This window comes from Narcine bancroftii, chromosome 1 (genome assembly GCF_036971445.1).
Source record: "Narcine bancroftii isolate sNarBan1 chromosome 1, sNarBan1.hap1, whole genome shotgun sequence".
NCBI lineage: Eukaryota > Metazoa > Chordata > Chondrichthyes > Torpediniformes > Narcinidae > Narcine > Narcine bancroftii.
The window spans coordinates 61,424,505-61,446,178 of record NC_091469.1 but is presented as its reverse complement, the minus strand read 5'-3'; the positions used below and the strand labels follow the sequence as shown (position 1 = coordinate 61,446,178).

General features: G+C 39.2%; 1 protein-coding gene across 1 annotated transcript; it reads right to left on the bottom strand.

Moving 5' to 3' along the window:
- Positions 1–396: 396 nt before the first annotated feature.
- LOC138736417 (major intrinsically disordered NOTCH2-binding receptor 1-like) lies at positions 397–4,819 on the bottom strand. Its single transcript, XM_069886307.1, has 4 exons — positions 4,658–4,819; positions 4,071–4,281; positions 1,600–1,628; positions 397–582 (listed from the first exon to the last, which is right to left on the bottom strand). The coding sequence occupies exons 1-4, from the start codon at positions 4,817–4,819 to the stop codon at positions 397–399; spliced, it is 588 nt and encodes a 195-aa protein (XP_069742408.1).
- Positions 4,820–21,674: the final 16,855 nt, after the last annotated feature.

The window sequence follows — 21,674 nt, the reverse complement described above, 5'->3', positions numbered from 1 at the left end:
GAAGGTTGCCTGGATGGGAGAGCATGCCTTATGAGCATAGGTTGAGTGATTTGTTCTTTTCTGGTTGGAGTGATGGAAGATGAGGGGTGACCTGAGAGAGGTGTACAAGATGATTAGAGTCATTGATCATGTGGATTTCCAGAGGCTGAAATTGCTAACACAGGCATAGTTTTAGCATCGGGAGCTCTGGCGAGCGGGCAGCCGGGGAAAAAGTCTGCTATTGGGATGTTGGGAGCTTGGAGGGGCAGGTGGTCAGGGCTAAATAATTGAGGGTGGGGGGGGGGGGTCGACTTTTTCACAGGTCATACAAAAGCACACGATTTTTGGGCCACAAAGGGGGTGGGGTTCAACTATTACACAGTATCGACAATTACACGAGTATATCCAGTATCAACTTTAGTCTGCCACAACAACTATTAATACAGTAATGACAGTGATTAAAGTGCAAACGGCCAGAACTATCACAGATACCAATTTACAACATTTGGCTCTTTTCTGTTCATATTCTTTTTTTCTCAGTAAAGAATCATATCCTGGTGTATAAATTTCATCCAACCAAAACTTCAGGTCATTTGGATCCTCCTGAATTAAAGCAAATCAAATCAAATGGATGAATTAATCACTAATAATCCAAAGTGGAAGTTTGCATTTGTATAACCCAGTGCCTGGAGTAAAACTTGCTCAAAATTGGAAGGAACTTTAATTTTTACACTGACATCTCTTATCCTAATGCATTTCACAACAAAATCTTCCTTGAAATCTTTTCTGGCATTCATGAAAAATTGCACCTGGGCGTGGAATTTTTTTTTAAATGCCTGCTTGGGAACTAAATGATAGATCACTCCTTTTGTTGACATCTAAAAGACTTCTGGAGAAATAGATATGGGACACACACTGAGGTGTGATCAACCAGTGGTGAGCCTGCCTTGGCAGAGGGTGCTTGTAACTTAAAAGGCTGAAACACCAGGGAATACAACTGAAGAGGTGTCCGCTACCAGATAATATTCCCTAGTGGTCATCCTCCATTATTGTAATTGAGGCATCCAACCATTCTAATTCTATGAGAGGATTAATCTAAGCAACACTGAAATATCAGGGATTGTATCACCTAGTCCTATAAACCAAGATTGTCATCTAAGAGACTTCTGGAATAATTGCTACATCATGGCATAATACAAGGATTAAAGGCACAAAAGTGATTTATGTATAAAAAATACATGCAACATTTCTCCTAAACACCCAAAATAATTTACATAACTTTTCTAGGGAACACGTATGCTATTTGCTGAAGTTTCGCAATGCAGTAAACCCATGGAATTTGTTGTGAATAAAGTTCGTGAACTCTCTTTTGTCTTCATACTTGCAGAGGCTGCTCTGCTCTGTGCCTGTCCAGATAAAGTACTCAGATCCAATAAATACACATGGAAAATTTGCAAAAGATTTAACAATATTTATGTCAGGTTCTTACTGTGGACTTGCATTGAAGAACTGTAGGTTAAGAACTGGACATGCTGTGACAAACACTTGCAGTAGTGATTATAGAGTATAGATTATAGATTATAGAGAACAGTGGTTCTCAACTTTTTTCTTTCCACTCACATATGACTTTAAGTAATCTCTATTGCCATCGGTGCTCTGTGATTAGTAAGTATTTGGTTAAGGGAAGATTGAGAATCTAGATGCAGTTGTTACTGAAATATTTTGCTTGAGAAAAATTGTCATTATCCCATTTCCTTTGGAGTTACGAAACCATGTACATACCAAGTCAATTACGTACGATTAAAACAGTGGTTTTAAAACTTTTTCTTTCCACCCACATATTACCTTAAGCAATCCCTTACTAATCACAGAGCACTTATGACATAGAGAATACTTAAATTGGTATGTGAGTGGAAATAAAAAGGTTGAGAACCACTGATTTAAACCCAGAATTTAAATCTCTAGAATTTGCCATTTCCTCCCTCGGAAAAAAAAAGTTTCTGCCTATCTACCTGAATGGAACATCAACTGCTCTGGCATGTCCATAGGATAAGGATAACATATGTCTGGAGGCAGAGTGGGACTCTCTTTGTTCAGATCTTCCCCTTTTCCATCTTCAGTTCAGATACACACAAGGAGAAAATTGCCTGTATCCCAGAAGATGAAATATTACTGTTGCCCAAATGTATTTTAAAAAAACTTCATACAATGGAGGACATGTTAAAGGGAGGGAAGGGAAGGTCACATTCTTTACCAAGGGAAAATATAGCTCAGTCCCAGGAGCCATCTGTCTCCTGCTTTCTTCAGCAAGTTGCTTCCTGAGATGAAGAGATTGTCTTGAGGATAAATTAAACAATTTGGACCTGTTCTTATGGAGTTTAGAAGGTTTTGATAGAGGCTAATAGAGTAGATGTTAAAAAAAAAATGTTTCCCCTCATGGAGAGTATAATTTCAGAACAAAGGGCTCACCCCATTTAGAGTCTTACAGCATGAAAACATGCCTTTCAGCTCAACATCCATTCCAATCAAACAGTCTACCTAAGCTAGTCCCATTTGCATAATTTGGCCCATATTCCTCTCAATCTTTTATATTCACGCACTTCCCTAAATGTTGCTTAAACATTAAATTTGTATCCACCTCGACAACTTCCTCTGGCATGTACCCACCATTCTCTATTTTAAAAGATGCCTTTTAGGTGCCTTTTAAATATCTCCTGTCATATCTTAAAGCTATTGCTTCTCGTTTCAACTACCCTGCCCTGGAAATAAAAGAGTATGAACATTGACTGTATTTATGCTCCTTTGATTTTATGAACTTTATGAAATTCCGTAAGGTCACCCCTCAACCTCTTGTGCACCAGTGTAAAAAATCCTAGCCTTTCCATCCTCACCCTGTAACACAAGCCCGCCATTCCAGGAAACATTTTCATGGATCTTTAAATTAAATTAAATATATTTAAAACATGGTAGAAACCATTCCAGTCATTGAAACAAAACCCATGCCATCCAATTACCCTACCAACCCCATACACTTTTGGAGGGTGGGAGACAGCTAGATCACCCAGAGAAAACCCATCCACATCTCAGGGATAATGTAAAAATTGCTTCCAGACAGCGCTGGATTCAAACCCTAGTTGCTGGCACTCTAAAAGCATCTCCACACTATTTTTTGCATCCTTTCCAGCTTAATGACATCTTTCCTAAAGCTGGGTTACCAGAACTTCACACGACATTCTAAATGTGGCCTCACCAATGGCTTTCACAGTTGTAACACCTTGTCCCATTTTTTGCTCTCAATGCCTTTTCCAATGTAAGCAAGCATCACAAGCACCTTATTCACCACCCTGTGTCACAAGTTTGAGGGAACTATGTATCTGTGTCTATTCTACAACACTCTCCGGATGGACTCTGCTTCTGAGATTCTGCACTCTGCCCTACTTAAGATGGAGATGAGAAGATTTTTTTATCATCAAGGGTAGTTGATTTTGAATCTTTCTACTCAGAAAGCCGTGGAAGCAGAGATATTATTCAAAGTTGAGACAGAGAGATTTTGGTCTCTTGGTGAGTCACCAATTATAAGGAATCAGGCAAGAATGTGGAGTTGCAATCAAGATCAGATCAGATGTTATCACATTTAAGAGTGGAATAAGCATAGAGGAAGATGTGGGAGGATGGAGTGCAAATGGCCAACTCCTGCTTCTTTCACTCATATGTTCTTACATTCTGCTCCTGCTATATGATTCACATCCCATTATGTTCACTTTTGGGTTCTTCCAATCCATTCGCTTCTGCTTATTGTATCCCTTTCACTTGATTTGTTATTTGCCTTCAATCAGTTTGTTCACACACTTGAAAACATTCTCCTTGTCTTTTTACCATCATGCTACCTTTCTTTTGTCTGATACATTTGCTTATAATCATGCAAATAATTCCAAGCCTCCACTGCTCCAAGAATGCTTTATCGGTTTTTATGCCCAAATTATATTGTGACATTTCATATAAATGCAATGGAAGTTAAAAAGTTGCTATCAATTCATTATGATATCCTCTGTCATATATCACCTTGCTTAAATGAATAGATATGTTTGTTTGCATTGACTGTCTGTCAAAGTCCTGAATCGTCCAGGAGGGATGAGCCTTGTTCTGTTGCCAGCCTTCGACTTCCCTACAGTCTGTGTAAAGGGGATTCTTCTTAATAGTGGACTTCAAGGTTAGGGGAGTGATATGTTGGCTGAGGACTTCATCGATGACTTCATCATTCCACTGCATGCTGAAATTCCCCGACAGCTTTTGGTTCTTACTCTGGAAGATAGTACAATAGTGTTAACACCATTATTATTAGAATTAATTTATAAATGTTAGCACCAATTACAATTATATTAATTAATCTGATGCAACTAATATTTCTCTTTCGGTAAAGGTTGGAATCATTTAATTAATTTGCAAATTTAACAGTTATATGAGCCAACTATGAGTAATTGCAAGGATCGTCACCTAATTTATTAATCCTGCAAAGAGGTGATTGTACTTTTTGGATCATTTATAACAGGGGTTCCTCTCATTATTTAATTCAATGGTTTTAAATATATTGTCAAAGTATATTAGAACTAAATTCTAGAAAGTCTTATTCTCATTGTGAAATTTAAATCATTTATCTGAAGCCATTTGACATGCTTACCTGTGAATAGACACGGTTGTGCCATTGTTGACCACTCAGAGCTGCTCCGGAGAGACCTGAGAAACCAAGAGGGCCTAAACCTGGTCTTGTACTTAATGCTTTTACATCTAACTGCAGAAATTTGTCAGGATGATTGTTATTTGGCAAGACAGACAGGTCCATGCTTCACTCTTGAATTGCACTCCACACATCTGATGAGCAATACACTCAATACTAAATTATGCACAACTGTTGAATGTTTAGGTAAAAAGCTGAAACAGTATCTGTCTGAAGAGTTCCAGCTGTCGCTTGTGAATAATGTAAAACTTTTATTGAAGGTTCACATGGCGATGAGGCTGAATTGTTTGGTGTTATGTAAGGATTGGACAGAGTTGGTAGAAGACCTTTTCAATTGCTTGGTTGAAAGGTCTAAGACTGAAGTATATAAACACAAGATTAAATGCTATTTGCTCTTCCCTAAGCTTAATGTAAAGGTGACTAGACCTGAGTGTTCAATCTATTTACCAATAGCATCTTTTTTTTTGTTGAATACTTTATTTTAATTTTGTAGTCAAACATGTATCAAGAATTAACCATTGGCTAAATAGATAAATTGAAATGATTCAGGTTGTTCATATTTCCAAATGGCCCCATGCCCCCTCCCCCAAACAAAACCCCAAGATAGAAGAATGTAAAAAAGTTTCAGTTTCTTCACCGCATCTAAAACATATATCTGATATGTTAGAATTCAATTTATGTGATTTCTGCAGGAAAGATATAGCTAATGCAAAAGAATTTATAATGTTACCAATCTATATCTTACTTGTATTGTATTGGTCATTCAATCCTGATGTAAATCAGATCAGTTTTTTTTTATCACCAATACTAATATTCAAGTTTGATTCCCATCTTTATTTTGATTTGTATAACTCTTGCTTGTGAGTTCCCAACTGAAGTAAGGAATACATTGCCGATGTAAACTTTCTTGTTTTCCCCTTACAAATCAGAATCTCCATTTCACTGCACTCTGGTAACATCATGGACAATCCTAATTCATCTCTGAAAAAAGCTGTTAATTGAAACTAGCAAAAGATTGTGCTGTTAAGAATATTATATCTATTTTTTAATTGTTCAAATGACATTCATTGCCCTTGCACATAATAGTCTTCTATGTACCTGATCCCTTTCTGGGACCATGTTTGCAGAATCTTATTATCCATTATTAAAGGAATTAATCTATTTACCAATAGCATCTTTCATTCATAGTTGCTGGCATCTTTAAGTAAATTAGGAAGATCAAACAGGTAATTTTCAATTATGAATAATATCCTACTGACTCTCATTGGCATCAAATTTATTAGAAAGTGAGCATTTAATCAGTCACATATTTAGATCTTCGTAAAGAGATTAATAAATTGAATAGTTAATGCATTCTCTCTACATGATTTCCCACTTGTAAACTTTTTCAGTGCTACTGAGATTGATTCTACGGATTGGAAAACCGGTTGCATAATTATTTACAAAATCTGGCAGCAAATAACCAACCATATAGCTTTTATATTTGATCTTGGAAATTATAAAGTCTTTACATCTTTTCCAAAATCTAATAATGAAGTCAATTTTTGTACAAGAAAATGTTATTGGCATTCGAAACAGCTTGAGTAATCCAAGAAACATCAAAAACCATTACATTTCTTTATCATACCAAGGGAAACTTTTCTACATGGTTCTGCTGCTGTGCAGGGATAATCGTTATAAGTTGGAAGAAGACAGAGAGAGACAGAAAAATTCTGCAGAACATTTTGCTCTGATTACAGAAATTTGTTACCTGTAGGCATAGAACAATCAAACTTTTGGAAAGCAATCTGGGTGGAGCAAACTATTCATTTGTCCCCGAGTAGAGATTTTGACTGTCTCATATTCCATAGTTCAAAGAGTGTTCATGAATTAGGAAATTGATTGTGAGGTTCAAATCCAGTGTAACTAGGCTACCTGGAAAAATTATCTTCCATATTCTAAAACAAGAGATGGCACAGTTAAATCCCACCATTTGAATTAGAAACATTTACAGTCACTAAAAGTGTCATGAAGACAGTGTCCACTGTGATATGAAGGAAAATATTTTGGATCAGTTAGAATCATTTTTTTGAAATTTTTGATAAAATTTGGGCACACTGGAGTTTCCCCTGATTGTTTTATAATCTTCTGGAGTTGGAACAAATCAAACACATTAAATGTAAAACAAACTATTCACAAGGAAATCTTCCAGGTTGTTTATTCTAGATGATGAATTGTATTTTTTTTCCAAAATTATTAATGACATGGACTCCTGGTGACTTTTGCTACAGGAACAAATTATCCAAAATAAGCAAATTGAGTGTTTTTATTTTAGGTCATTTTTAGCTAAAATGTCTGAAACCAGATGTGAATTCTCCATCCATCTGTATACATGGCATCATTATAATCAATGGTTGCCAATTAAAGTTTAAATTACACTATTATTTCAGGATATTTATTTGCAGATTGAGTGGCACGATTCTGCAGCCTGAATTAATTGTAATGAAGACAAATGTCATGCAACATAGTTCAGTTTGAAGCTACTGAAAATTAAAAAAAGAGCTCGAGAAATTATCCTTGCTTTCAGTGATGATTGGAACAGAAAGAAAACGTTACATGTTAAAGAGGAAACATGTATAATAACCAATAAGCTTCATCATGGACTTTGTACTCATGGAAAGAAACCATCTGGAGACTTGTGTAAGATGAAACAGAATTGAAGCTATATGGTCAGCCAGCAACCCGAACTAACTTGTACATGGAAACTTAAGAAAGAGGTTTATGTATTTTTAATGTGTTTTTATTAATCTGGCCAAAACATAAAGGTGTAAATATAATCATAACTAATCAAGGAAGAGAGCATTGAGAATTATATTTTATTCTTTCATTTCTTGCTAAACCACTTCCCTCACAGCATGCTGGGTCCACACAAGTGTGTAACCTGCTGAGTTTCTGCAGCATGTTTGTGTACTGCACTAGACCTGAATAAGACTTCTTGGTTACTTCCCTTACAGCTTCTCACCAATTTAATTTATAGATCTGTCCATATTAGTCCATAAACTATGACACCTTTCACTGAAATGCATATTCCAAATTTTGGAATGGTCACTTAATCTAGCAACATCTACTGTATGTGTTGAAATTCCAGTCTAAGCTACTCATGATGATACTCTTGTGATCCTTGCAAACTTGAAAATGAGGCTGACTCCATATAGAGACTCGAACTTATCCTGCAGAAGGGCCCTGACCTGAAAAGATGACTGACTATTTCTACCCATGGAGACTGCCTGACCTGTTGCGTTTCTCCAACAACTCATTGTTTGGTGGAAATATGACTCTCTTAACGCTTTTCTGAAATCAGTAAATACACAAGTGAGCATGGAACGATGTAATCATTGGTAGTCTGTTATCATCACGACTGTTTACAGTATTTATAAAGTTAGAGGGTGAGAAACTTGTATCCAAGTTTGCCAATGGCACAAAGAGATTTGATATTGTCGGTGGTGTAAATAGAAGTGAATCACATCGATCTTAATAGATGAATTGAATAGGCAAATCTGTGGATGTTGAATTTCAGTGCAATAGAAGTGAGATCATCCTCCTTTTAATCCAAAAAGGGCAGAACTGATTATCTTTCAAAGGTAGAGAAGCTAGAATTAGGAGTTACAAAGTAAAACCTTGGCAATTCATGAACATAAAATATTAAAATGTATGGACAGGTGCAAAAAATATCTAAACGTTGGCTGTTTAATGACAAGAACCAGAAGAAGAGGTGATTGAGAATATGTTACAGCTGTGTGATGCTTTGGTTTGACTACACCCAGAGCACTGTTCATTGATTTTTTTGGAAATACAAACCTTAATCAGGATAAAAGGCCTTGGAGGAAGTGCAGCATAGACTTACTGAAATGATACCTAAATTTAAATGAATTGAATGAGAGCTGACTACTGGGAAAATATGAACTATCTATTGGATGCAAAGCCCAGGAGCTTAGATTTGATTCTTGCCTTCAAATAGTAAAATCAGGATGTTGATATGAGATTTTTAAAAAATATGCGCTGGAACTGGAGTTAGCAGTATATAGATATGTTTTTGGGAGATAAATTGGGAAATTTTTGTTAGAGTAGATCACATACAAACACTTTAAAACAGATCTTATTTGAAATACTGGAGCTCTGCCCAATTCTAGACATATCGGGGCCTTTTGTGAGAGCTTTGAAGAGTGCTCACGAGACTTCACTAATCGATTGTTGTTTACCAAAGGCAACAGATGAAAGAGAATGCTGGAACTGCTGCTGTCTGGAAGGAGACTTTGCTGTTCTAAGAGGATCATGTGGTTTTGCAAGTAGAGAGAGAGAGAGAGAGGTCACTTGTACAGCGTTACAGCCAGCAGAGGTAGCTGTGACTGGAAGGACAAGCTGGCAAGCCCATTTGTAAGACAGCCGGGTCAAAGCCCTTGTGGTTCATGCAAGAGAAGAGGACTGACTGTCTATTGTTTCACTTGGAATAAGAAAAAAAAAGGAACTCTGTGGTGACCTGAAATAAAGAGGTTATCATCTGGAAAATCCTGAGGGAGCACCTTTTGTCAGCAAGAGTGGCTGATGGAAGTACATTAGTTGTGGATGTCTTGGAATAACAAATCTCTCTCTGAAAACTGACCAGAACCTTCCTAAGTGGTAACCATTGACCTTTCAAGCACCAAAGGCTGGTGAACTTTATACTGTGCACAGTATACAAATTGCCTACAACCAGAAAACTTGGAGGAATGAAAAGTGAGTTTGGATTGTGAACCAAAGAACTTTTCTGAACTTACACACACACACGTGCGCTTAGAATTAGAAGGGCGTTAAGTTAGGTTAAGTAAGTCAATAGAGATAAGTTAAAGTGTAATTCTATTTTCATGTTTAAAGATAATTAAAAGCAACTTTAGTTTAAGTAACCATTTGTCTTGGTGAATATCTATTGTTGCTGGGTTTTGTGTCCTCTGGGCACGTAACACTGCTGTGATGATAGGCTCATCTTCATCTACCTTCCTTTTCCCCATAACCGTTAATTCCCCTACTTTGTAAAAGTCTAAAATATATTTACTGAGGTAGCCTTTTTTGCTTCAACAGGGAGCTAATTCCATAGATTCACGATCCTCTGGGAAAAGCTGATCCTCCTCATCTCTGTCTTAAAACTATTATACTGATTCTTGACGCTATGTCCCCTAGTCCTACTCTTCCCCACCAATGGAAATAACTTATCTACTCTTATCTTATCTCTGTTCACACTTGGTTGTTCAATGTCTGTTGGTTTGAAAACTTCATGCGCTACCTGGACCATGAAGAATGTATTACTGAGGGCAGTTTCTTCTATAGTGGGCACATTTTCACTTCTGTTATTTTCCCCCTTTGGAAAAACATTGCTTTGCCTAGTAATTCTGTCCTTTGCACTTTTTACAGATTTTCCATAGGCTGGGCATTGTTTTGGTGCATGTCGAGTTACACATAGTTTAGAATTGAATGTCTTTCTGTTTTTTTTTGTTATTTCCCATGTCTTGTTCTCTGTTTATTTGTGCATCCAGACACTGTGGCTATGGCTATGCCTTCATTTTCACTAGCCCTTGCATTCTCACTGAACTTTTCCATGTGCTGCAGAGCTAATTCACTAGTGTGGCATATCTTCACAGCTTCAGCTGAGGTAATCTCTGTTTCTCATAACAACTGCTCTCTTACTTTCTTGTCGATAATTCCAAGCACAATTTGATCATGCATAATTGAATCCTGAAGAAATCCAAAATTGCATATCTTGCTTTCAACTTCGTCCATTAAAAAAAGTATCAAAACTCTCTGCGTGCTCAAGAAAAACACATACCTCTCGAGCGTTTCATTTTTATTTAATGAGCAGTGTCCATCGAACATCTCAATAACCTTGCCAAACTTTCCCTGGTCATCTACCTCTGCAAAAACAAATGTGTGGAAAACCTTCAGTGCTTGAGGTCCCATCACGGAAAGGAGCAGTGCAATCTTCTGTGCATCCAGTTTGCTATTGAGTTCAATGGCTTGCAGATGCAGGATGAATTGTTATTTGAGCAACTGCCACTTATAGTTGACATCCGCAGTCCAATTCACAGCGTCAGGCTGTTTCACACTTCGCATGTCTCCTGCTGATACCCTCTCCTGGTACCATGTGATACTTCTTCTATGTGATAATGAAACTTGGGTTCTTTTGAATTACTTATAGTTTATTATCAACTCATGACCTTGTGAGACACATCCATTTGATACTTCTTCTATGTGATAATGAAACTTGAGTTCTTTTGAATTACTTATAGTTTATTATCAACTCATGACCTTGTGAGACACATCCATTTTGTGCATCCATTCTGAGGTGGGATCATCAACTTCCAATCACCACAAATATCTGGTAATTTTTGCCTTGTGCACTTGATTTTTATACATTCTACTCTAACTTTTCTTTTTTTTTTAAACTTTTGCTTTTACTTTTCCACACTTTTCACTTTTACTTTATCTATCCCTCTCCATTCTGATGAACCCACCCACCTACTATTTAGATTAAAGCCCTGATCACAGTCCTAGTTATGCCATTCACCTGGATCCAGGTCCCATCACTGTTCAGATGGAGTCTATCCCCTTTGAACAGTTCCTTCCTTCCCCAACACTGGTGCCAATTTCCCATGAATTAGAACCCATGACTCCTACAACAATCCTTGAGCCAGGCATTTAACTCTCTAATCTTCTGCCAACTTGCACGTGGCTCAGGTAGTAATCCAGAGATTACCAACTTTTTGGTTCTGCTTTTTAAATTAGTCTCTAACTTCTCAAACTCCTTGAGCAGAATTTCTTTTCTGGTTCCACCTATGTTCTTGGTACCCACATGGACCAATACAATTGGATCTTTCCCCTCCCACTGAAAAAAATCCTCTGCAGGTCAGGCAACACAGCCTTTGGGAAGCTCGATCCCTGCAACAGAGAAATTTGTCTATTTCCCTGACTACACTAACCTCAATTACCACTATATTTCTCTTCTCTCCCCCCTCTTGAATGGCTTATTGAACCATGGCACCACAGTTAGGTTGCTCATCCTTTCTAAATTTAAATTAAATTTAGACATACAACATGGTAGCAGGCAATTTTGACCCATGAGTCTGTGCTCCCCAATTTTGTAAAAGTCTACACCCCTGGCATATTTCAAAGGTGGTAGAAAACCTATGCAGACAAGGGGAGAACATACAAACTTCTTACAGATAGCATAGGATTCGAACCCTATTCCGATCACTGGTGATGTAAAGGCATTACACTAACTGCTATGCCAACCATACCACCCTCCTTCTATTCTTATCCACAGAAGTAAGAAGCTCAGGCTTGTGAGGCTAGATCAAGGGATGAACCTCCTCCAGCACTGTCTCTTGGATCTCTCCACCTGCTTCACTTGCAGTCACATCCTCTTGTCCCTGACCACAGGGGCTCACCTGCTCCCACATCATGCAGCTACAACACATCACCTGATCCTGCATGCCTACTTTATTTAATTAATTACCTCTAATTTTATGGGCTTTATATAACAACTACCTGCTCCTCACCCATGCCTCCTTGCCACTGATTGCTGTACATTGGCCACTCCACTTGAGCTTCCCCTCTTTTTATTGGCTACAGCTAATTAGACAATGGAGAAATTTAAAAGAGCATTTACTTCTCCCACTGCTTCTCAAAGACTTCTGAGCTCCTCTAAAAGCCCCTGAAAGAAATTAAATTTGTTGTACATAGATTGGTATATCCCTTATGAGCCTCTGCAATGCAATGCATCAATAAGGAATCCCACTGGAAACTGACAATGTCAGTTTTAACACAAAGTTATGCAGAGAAAACCAACACCATTGTCTTGAAAGCAATGCAATTTGTAATAACCACAGTTATTGTGAACTTCACAAACCAAGCAATTTCTAGACTGCTGCCTCTCATCAGCTTTGACAGCCACAATGCAGGTATCACTGAAAATTACCATACATCACTGATTTTTGGAGGAGAAAGAAAAGTGGAACAAATGCCATCTGGCCATCTTCTCCACTGTAACTCATACCAACCAGAGTGAGCAGGGAGATCTGCTCACAACATCATTTGCCTGTCGACACTTTGATGTATAAAGGAGGACATGAAGGAATGATTTAAAAAACTGCATCAGTCTAACATTGCTCAAAAAATCTGGCAGAACCATAAATGCATCAAGATAGCTTTAATGCTTTACTAAGGTATTGTTAATATTAACTTATTGTATATGTCGCCAGGGCTGGTGCTACTGTTAGGCCAACTAGGCCTAGGGCCCAGACCTCAGAGGGGTGCGGTTGAGGAGAGATCCTAACGGCTCCAGCATCTCTGCATTAGTGGCTTAGCTGGGGGGGGGGAGGCGGTGGGGTGCAGGGGGAGCAACTACTCTCCCGATCACATTTGTTCAAAAGTGGTGCCTGTTTTTGCAGCAGATGCCATGATCCAACTCAATCTCTCCTCATGAGTTCAAAAGCAGGCGCCACTGATCTGCCCTGCCATCTTCTTGTGCGTGCACCTTGCTGATTGGACTATTAGCTGGTGTAGATCACATATCACAAATGCATGATTCACTGCGCAAAAAGGCGCAAAAAGAATTTGAGACTTATGTGCAAACAGTAAATCAGAAAGGGAGAGCCCGAGAGGCCAGAGCTGTGAGTAAAATGTTTGTTTTATTTAAAAACTGAATTGATTTGCAAATTGTGCCTCACAGTTCAGGCAGGCCAAGGCGAGGGTTGAGTGTCACTGTTGGGAGCTCCCGAAGCTCAAATGTGGACACTCCCCTTGGTCTACACCAGAAATCCTGATGCCCAAGTCCTGACTCGAACCCTCCCCTCGGCCTGCACCAGAGCTCCTGTTCAGCCTTGTATCAGAGGCGAATTGTGGCAGAAGCCATAGGCCAGGTACACTATTCATACAGAAGTGGGAAGTCCACCAGCAACCCACCTGTGGGTGGCACCACACAACAGTGAAACTAGCAGTGCTTCAGGTAGTTGAGAACCGCCAAGTTGGGGCGACAATAAATATAATATCCAAAGTCGCGACGGGAGGAGAACAGAACAGGAGCCAATACAACCCAAGGGAAGAGATGAGGAGAATGGAGGGAGCGAGGTTGTTGACAATATCCCCGACCATGGACCCCTTCTGAGTCTGGATACGATGGTGGGATCAGATTTCTGAGATATATAATCCTTAACAATCGTTTACAAGGGATATTCAAATGTTATTGACATGGCGTGTGGTGCACTGTGAAAGGGAGTTGGGGTTGCAAGAGGAATAGTGGGAGAGTTGGCACACAATGATAATTATCAAGGCAATGTGTGAAGATAAATTTGGCTCGAAGCACAGCCAATCAAAATCATTACTTCATTGAGTCAGAAGAAATCATAACTGAATTTATTTTCCAGTTCCACGATACTTGGGAGTCTTCTGCCAGTATGGTTAGTGTTCCTTCAGCAGTACAGACCCTCCTAAACTGCCTGGGCTCACAGTTCACTCAGGCTACTTTAACAGCATGGATTCACTGAAGTGGTTGCTCAACGAAAGACGATTTGGCCATCGGGAGCAGTTAATGTTGCAACAAGTTGGCTCCACAAGGCAGGGTCGGTCTAGGCTAGGATGAGATCATGGACCAACCAGAGAGGAAGTAAAGGTCATTGTGGCCAACTTGGTCAGCGAAGGTTGGAGTCAAAATGGAACATCTGGGTAACTCGTTGCAATCTTCAGCACTACCGACTGCAGAGACATCAGACATCATGGCAACAAGCTGTCGCCTTTAACTTAATAACCCATTCCCATCCACATAATAGGGAGGTGTGTGTGTGGAGAGAGAGAGTGTGGGTGCAGTTGTTGCAAAATGTGCACACGCGCACAAACACACACACACACACACACACACACACACACACACACACACACACACACACACACACACACACACACACACACACACACACACACACACACACACACACACAGCCATGCTTGTGGCACCTTTTTTTCATTTGTTCTCACTCTTGAGGTTGGGAGTCAATACTGGTTAAAACCTGGCTACGCCCCTGTGTCATAAATGATACGGTTCGATCTAACACGCTATAAGCACGTGCGTTAGTCTGGTAAGGCGAAGGGAGGAAGTGGTACAGCATACGTCAAATGTCATATTAGATATTGTACCCACTGCTCATCCCAGTCAGCCTCCACCTCCCACTCACCCCCTGTGCTCAGCCTGGCCTAGGGCACAAAATAGTCTGGCACTGGCCGTAAATATTGATCCTACCTTCTGAGCACTTTGACCAATGTCCTTTTATCTGTGGTTTACCCAAGTGTTTTAGACTTTTCATGGCAAAAAAAAGGGCACATGGACATACAGAGATACACACATGTACATGTGTATCACTCATGCACATCCACACACAATTAATCATGCAATTCTTAACTTAGGCTTTAACTATCTATAACAATTATTATCTGTCACACTGTTGTCAGTCACAAGCATATTCTCTAGGCTCCAAAAGTTCAGGGTTCTCTGCTCTTCACAAAGGCGATGGTCATCTCAGGTAGTGGCTGTGCCATCTTTAGCTGGAGTCCTCAGAGAAGACCTTCACCAGCTGGCTTTGTTGGCTGCTGTCAAGGTTTTTCTGACTGACCACCAGGGTGGAGCTATTATTGTATTGGCTTGCTAATATTCCCTCCTGTGACCTTCCAAAAACTTCTCTTAGTTTGACCAATTCAATGGAAAAATGGGAGTGCCTCCTGTGGTAACTTCAAAGAATAATGTGGCTTGGGGAATCTTTGAATGCAATCCTCCTAATGAGATGGGGCAAGGTCTTGCATGATAGTTAGCTCTAATACAGGGTAAATTATTCTAGAACTGGTGAGGATAGGCTAAAGTTGACAGGGGAGATATTTATGAGATACCTCAATAGCAACATTTTCACTTAGAGCATAGTCTGCATCTGGCACGGCAACCAGAGGAAGCTATAGAAGTGGGTACAACAACATTCAAAAGGCATTTGGATAGATATATGGAGAGGAAAGGCTTAGATGGATATGGGAAAAATGCAATAAAATGGGACTAGCCCAGAATACTAATTTGGTTGCCAAAGATAAATTGGGCCTAAGGGCCTGCTCCTTGCTCTATGGCTCTATGACTCTAAATAGAAAATGTACAAATTGCCTGGAAATTCATTTTCTTTCCAAAGAACAAAACACCACATATTGTTACATCATGCTACACAATTCACTCTATTTGCAAGATTCAGTTATATTGAAGAGTTATTAATTTAAGATTAAATGGGCATGATTTATCATAAAACATATCATCTAACTTACTGCCGCACACCTCAATACCAATTATTATTTGTTTTTCTGTGTGAATAAGTGAAACCTTCTAGATCTGCAACAACATTAGACTTGAAAATAGTGCATGTTTTGCACCATTCCTTATCCTGCTGTTTTCTCTCACAGAACCTGATTCAATGAGAGTCGATTTTGGTTTTACAGTAATTGAACAGGAGGGGGCCTAATTTCCTTAGTTTGCTTGTTGAGGAGCTGGATTGTGTTAGTCAAGTCAAGTTAGATTTATGTCTAGTTTCTGTGGATGTCAACATAGTTTTAGCTTCAGTATACAGCTTGCATTATCATTCTACATTTACCAACGAAAATAAATGTAGAATGATAATGCATGCCATATGTCTCTGTGAGATCCCTGCCCCCCTCCCCCCCCCTATCCTTCTAAACTCCAGTGAGTATCATCCCAAAGTACTCAATCTCTCCTCATAAGATAACCCCTTCATTTCTGGAGTAGGTTCTTTAACAATACCTGATTTTATCAATAAAGCCAACTGAAGGACACAATAATAATTTAGTTAAAAGATTTATGCTGTTTTTTATAATATCAAGTCTTTAAATTAGCACCACAGGTGCTAATGCAAGGCAATACCTTATGTAATCCTCTGAATAAATCCATTCATTTTCAAAGACGTCCATTCTCCATCAGGTCATATTTCACCATGCAATTCTAATCATTTCATTCCAGGAAGGATATGAAGGCTTTGGAAAGGCTAACCAGGATGCTGCCAGGATTTCAGAATATGACTGAGAAGGAGGAGTTGGACAAACAAGGGTTGATTTTTCTGGAGCATTGGGGGCTGAATGGATTCCTGATAGAAATTTGTCAAATCATGAGGGACATAATTTGGGTAAACTGTCAGAATCTTTTCTTCCCCCAGAGTAAAAATGTCAAAAACTAGAAGGTGTGCGTTGATGGTGAAGGAGGGAAAGTTTAAAGGAGATCTGCAGGGTTAGATTTTGTTTTGCACAGAAAGAGGTAGGTGTGAGGAATGGGCTGCTAGAAGAAGTGGTGGAAGGAGACATGACAGAAATGTTTAAGAGATCTCGATAGACACATGAATCTTCAGGGAATGGAGCATTTGCATTATGTGCAGACATAATAGAGTTATTTTATCTGAAAATATATTCAATGGATGCATTATGGACCAAAGGATTTATTCTTGTGCTGCATTATTCTATGTTATTCCCCCATCACAGTCGCAACGATACACTGTCTCACTAGCAGGACTGACAACCATAGAGTAAGAGAGAGCAACACCTGGTGACTTCAGTATTGACTCCCATCCTCATGAGGTTTCACAGTACCAGCATAAGCAAGGAAACACTTTGATAATTATCATCAATTGCCCTGTTTAAAGTGCTGAATCAATGCTGCAGCATGTTAAACAGTATACACAGTGAAGAAGTATAGGGAACAAAAGGTTTTCCGGATGAAACCTCAATGGTTATTTTCAACAGAGGTTTGATAGTACAAACATTGTCAAAGATGGCTGAGCCCTTAAGGACAAAGTCTAATTTAAAAAAAAATATTTTATATTGATTTTCATAGACTCGCAAAATTAAAACAAACTGTATAATCTTTCAACATTCATGCAATAGACAGGGACTGTTTCTCTCCCCCACCTCCCCTCCCCTCCCCACCCCCACCCCCACCCTAACCCTACTGAAAAAGCAGTCAATTATATTGTAGAGATACAAATTCTGGTGGGGTCATAGACCCCCAACAGAACCTAGGAAAAAAGAACCAGGATGGCTAAATAACGAAGGTGAAAGAAAAATAAAAGGAAAGATAAACTCAAAACTAAACTAAAAAAAAAGCACGTTGCCTGCACCATGTCCCACTTTCTTGGTCACTTTTGTTTCCCAGCTAGGATGGATTGCTATCGTACCCCTATTTTGAAGGTGGGGAGGCTAATAAATCTGTGTTCCAATATATTTCTAATAAGGTTGCCATTCTCTTACAAATGTGTTGTGTTTCTTCCTTAGATTGTGAGTGATTTTATCCAGGGGAATGCAACTCTGCGTCTCCACCTTCCATCATGAGGTAATTAGTTGGGAGTCGGACTTCCACGAAACCAATATACATGTCCAGGCAACTGCCAAGGCGACCTTCATGAATGGAATTTGATCTTTCATCAAACAAAAATTACATCCCAATATCTTCCAGAAGGTACAACTCCGGATCCTGTGCAAAATCCACTTTTCAGAATGTTCCCCCAGATCTTCCCAGCACATAGCCAGGAGGAGTGGACAGAAGTTCCAACGTCCACACCACACCTAAAGCACATTTCTGAAATTTCAGGCTTTGATTTATGTAATTTTTGTGGTGTGAGGTACAACTGGTGCAAGAAATTGTACTGCATCAACCTGATGACTCCCATCAAACTATCCAGATACAGGTCTTGCCACCACTCATCATTGATTGTTGTGCCCAAGTCTGACTCCTATCTCTTTCCAACCAGTGTAAGCCTGGCTTCAGGTCCTCGCTTTGGAATACATCTGAGAAATAAATTTACACACATTTGCCTTTTGAATTAGAATCTCCATGTCACTACATTAAATAGAATTATGAGGGCTCTGCTCTAAAATGCCAAGGGACTGGAATAGTGAATTCACATGTATAAATCGCACAAGTCAAGTCAAGTTTATTATCATTTGATTGCATAGGAGTGCTCTCCAGTCCTCAGTGAAAAACATCCAGTCACACAACCAGACATAATATACATACAGACAATAATACATATTCAAGACAAGTATTCATATATGCAAATAAATAAATAAATCTTGATCTGTCAATATGAGAGTCTTGGATGTATATTGTAAGCAATTTCTTTGGTCGTTCAGCATTTGCACTCCCCTTGGGAAGAAGCTGTTCCTCAGCCTGGTGGATGCTGGCTCTCATACTCCTGTATCTCTTTCCTGATGGGAACAGTTGGAAGATACTGCTCTCCATTTGTATATTCCCATATTCAAATCTGATTGGCAGAAGGCTGGTTCTAATTGATTGATACTGTGAGCGCTGCTGTGTGAATAATTCTGATGCGAAGTCCACAGACTGCACAACAGCCTTTAATTAGCTTAAACATACACACCAGTCTCAGTATCTTGCTGGCTCCATGTGTCAGACTGTCCCCAAAGGGGCCAGCTCGAGTCATTATACAGGTTGGTGATTGACATCCAGCAAGTGGGGCCAGCCTTCCATGTTGCCTACCTGAAGGTACAGTGATTGACCCCTACAGAGGGCTGGTAGGAGTGTGGCCAATGTAGTGGTTGTATCACCCCAATTACTGAATGTCTGTGAAGATTAAATACATTGGCATTCAGTTCTACATCCAGCATCCCAGATGTGGTGTCATTCTGAAGTAAGCATGCACAAGGGCCGTGACAAGATGGCATCAGAACAATCACTGCCACTTGCTAATTTCTTTCAAAATCACAACAAATGTGTCATGGCGATATATTATTATTCCTTCAGTATTCTAGATGAAAATTCTCAGTGTGTGCCCTGTCGTGGAGGTGTGGCTGACGTTGTCAGTGGCATCCTCTACATTATTCCCAATGGAAAGATGGCTCCCACTGCCATAAAAGAGTGGATAATCTAGTCTGAAGATTTGAGCTGCGTATGAGCGTATATCACTTTTCACTTAAGAGCCATCTTTGATTTTGATTACAGCCACTGGATGGTGGGAGTGTAACTGTTGGTATTTTCAAGGGAGTTGATCAAAATTGCCTCTGGTCATGCACCAGTAGGCACATTGCAAGAATGGAAACCCTTTCAGGTCAATAAAAATGGCTGAATTTGGAAAGGATGCCATTTACATTCAGTCAATAACACTCCACTCATAGGGAAGACAGTATGCTCATCTTTGGCCAGAGAGATGGAGAAGAGATTGCAACCAGAGAGCCTCAGCAATGCTACTCATTCAACAGCAAACAGTATGTTACAAGTTATTGTTCATACCTTTAGCAACAATGTCAAAAAGATAAATGTCCTTTTTATTCTTCAGCTCTACACAAATGGGCTTACTAGCCGGCCCTTCTGTAATGTCAACTCTGATCATTGCTATGCAATCCTTCTTAACCATTTATACCCCCTCCTATTTCACATCCATCTCTGTCTTTACTAAACATCTGCACCCTGGAAGTTGATCTGCCTGTTCTACTCCTCTCTTAACCAGGTTTCTTGACTACCACATCTCAGTCACATATGTTTATCCATGGCCCAAGTTCATCCACTTTACCTGACAAGCCTTCCAGTATTAAATTAAATAGCATTGACACTGTAACTACAGGAAGCATGTGAACATCTTGAATCCTTCTCTTAATCAGTAGGTGGCTGTGAACACAGGGGATATTAATTAAGTGTTGAAAATCAGGTGTGGTCAGCAATTAATGATGGAAGAGTGCAGCAATCAGAGACGATTGCGGGGCTGTATATTTTCACCAAGGCATTTCATTTTCTGATAGTGTGTCCAATACTTTTTTCCTTTTATTAATATTAAAATATCAGGTACTATTTTAGATTACCAAAGCAATCAATAGTTAGATTTTGATGTACATTACAACTCAGATTATCCAAAATGTTTTGGATCAGGCCTAATTCGGAGAAATGGTCAATTTTTTAAATAAAAAATTGCACAGTAGCAACAGCAAATGACTTGTAACAATGTTTAAACTACAACAACAACAAGGGAAGGCTTTTTAAGTATTAAAATAGCATTTAATCTCACCAAATAAATGTTGGCCATCACTGATCACCGACATCTTCCTACTGAGGCCCCGCTGCTGCCGGGATCCCAATGTCCCCACTCATGCAGGGAGCCCAAGGTCCCCACTGCCGCCAGGAGCCCGACGTCCTTGTTCCCGCTGGCAGATCGAGGTCTGTGCTGCCGCTGGAACCCCAGCGATCCCTGCTGCCGCCAGCAGGCTGAAGTCCGCTCTGCCGTCAGGAGCCCTAAGTCCCCGATCAGTTCAGCTCTGAAAACATTTTGGATAAATGAGGATTTCTGATTTGTTTTGGATATCCTCATTTATCCAAAATATTTTTTTTAAAAATTAGATAATTGAGGATTTCGGAGAATCTGATTTTGGATAATTGGAGTTGTACTGTATCTAAAATTGAGAAGGTCAACTTACTTATTAATTAAATTACTATCTGCCTTATCAAAGGTGTTTAATCATTATAAGTTCCTCTAGGTTCGAGTGCTTATAAATATGAAAATCCAGTCCCTTTTTTATGATTAGAATGTATGCCATACCATGAATTATTTAAAGGGTACTGAGGTAGTTAGAGCCAACGAGGCCCTATAAAATAATCTGTACCGTATTAGATGTATACAGCAGCAATAATATTCACAGAAGGGGTGCAGTTAATTGGTTAATACTGTATCAATTAATGAATATTTTTAGTTGCATTGATTTTAGCAACTTAAATTGATTTAATGCACATGATTTTGAATTGAAGGTTTCTACATTTGCTACATACATCCTGCATTTATTTGTATAAGTTACCATGGTTTCCCTTATGAATTCTATTTCTTCCTCAGTTTGAGCAGACTGTTGATTGATCATCTTGGCTTTGTTT

Coding starts and splice junctions, on each gene's coding strand:
- LOC138736417 (XM_069886307.1), bottom strand. CDS start 4,819: ATGGACCTGTCTGTCTTGCCAAATAACAATCATCCTGACAAATTTCTG. Junction 4,282..4,657: donor ACAACCGTGTCTATTCACAG/GTAAGCATGTCA, acceptor ACTATCTTCCAG/AGTAAGAACCAAAAGCTGTC. Junction 1,629..4,070: donor CTTTGACAGACAGTCAATGC/AAACAAACATAT, acceptor CACAGAGCACCG/ATGGCAATAGAGATTACTTA.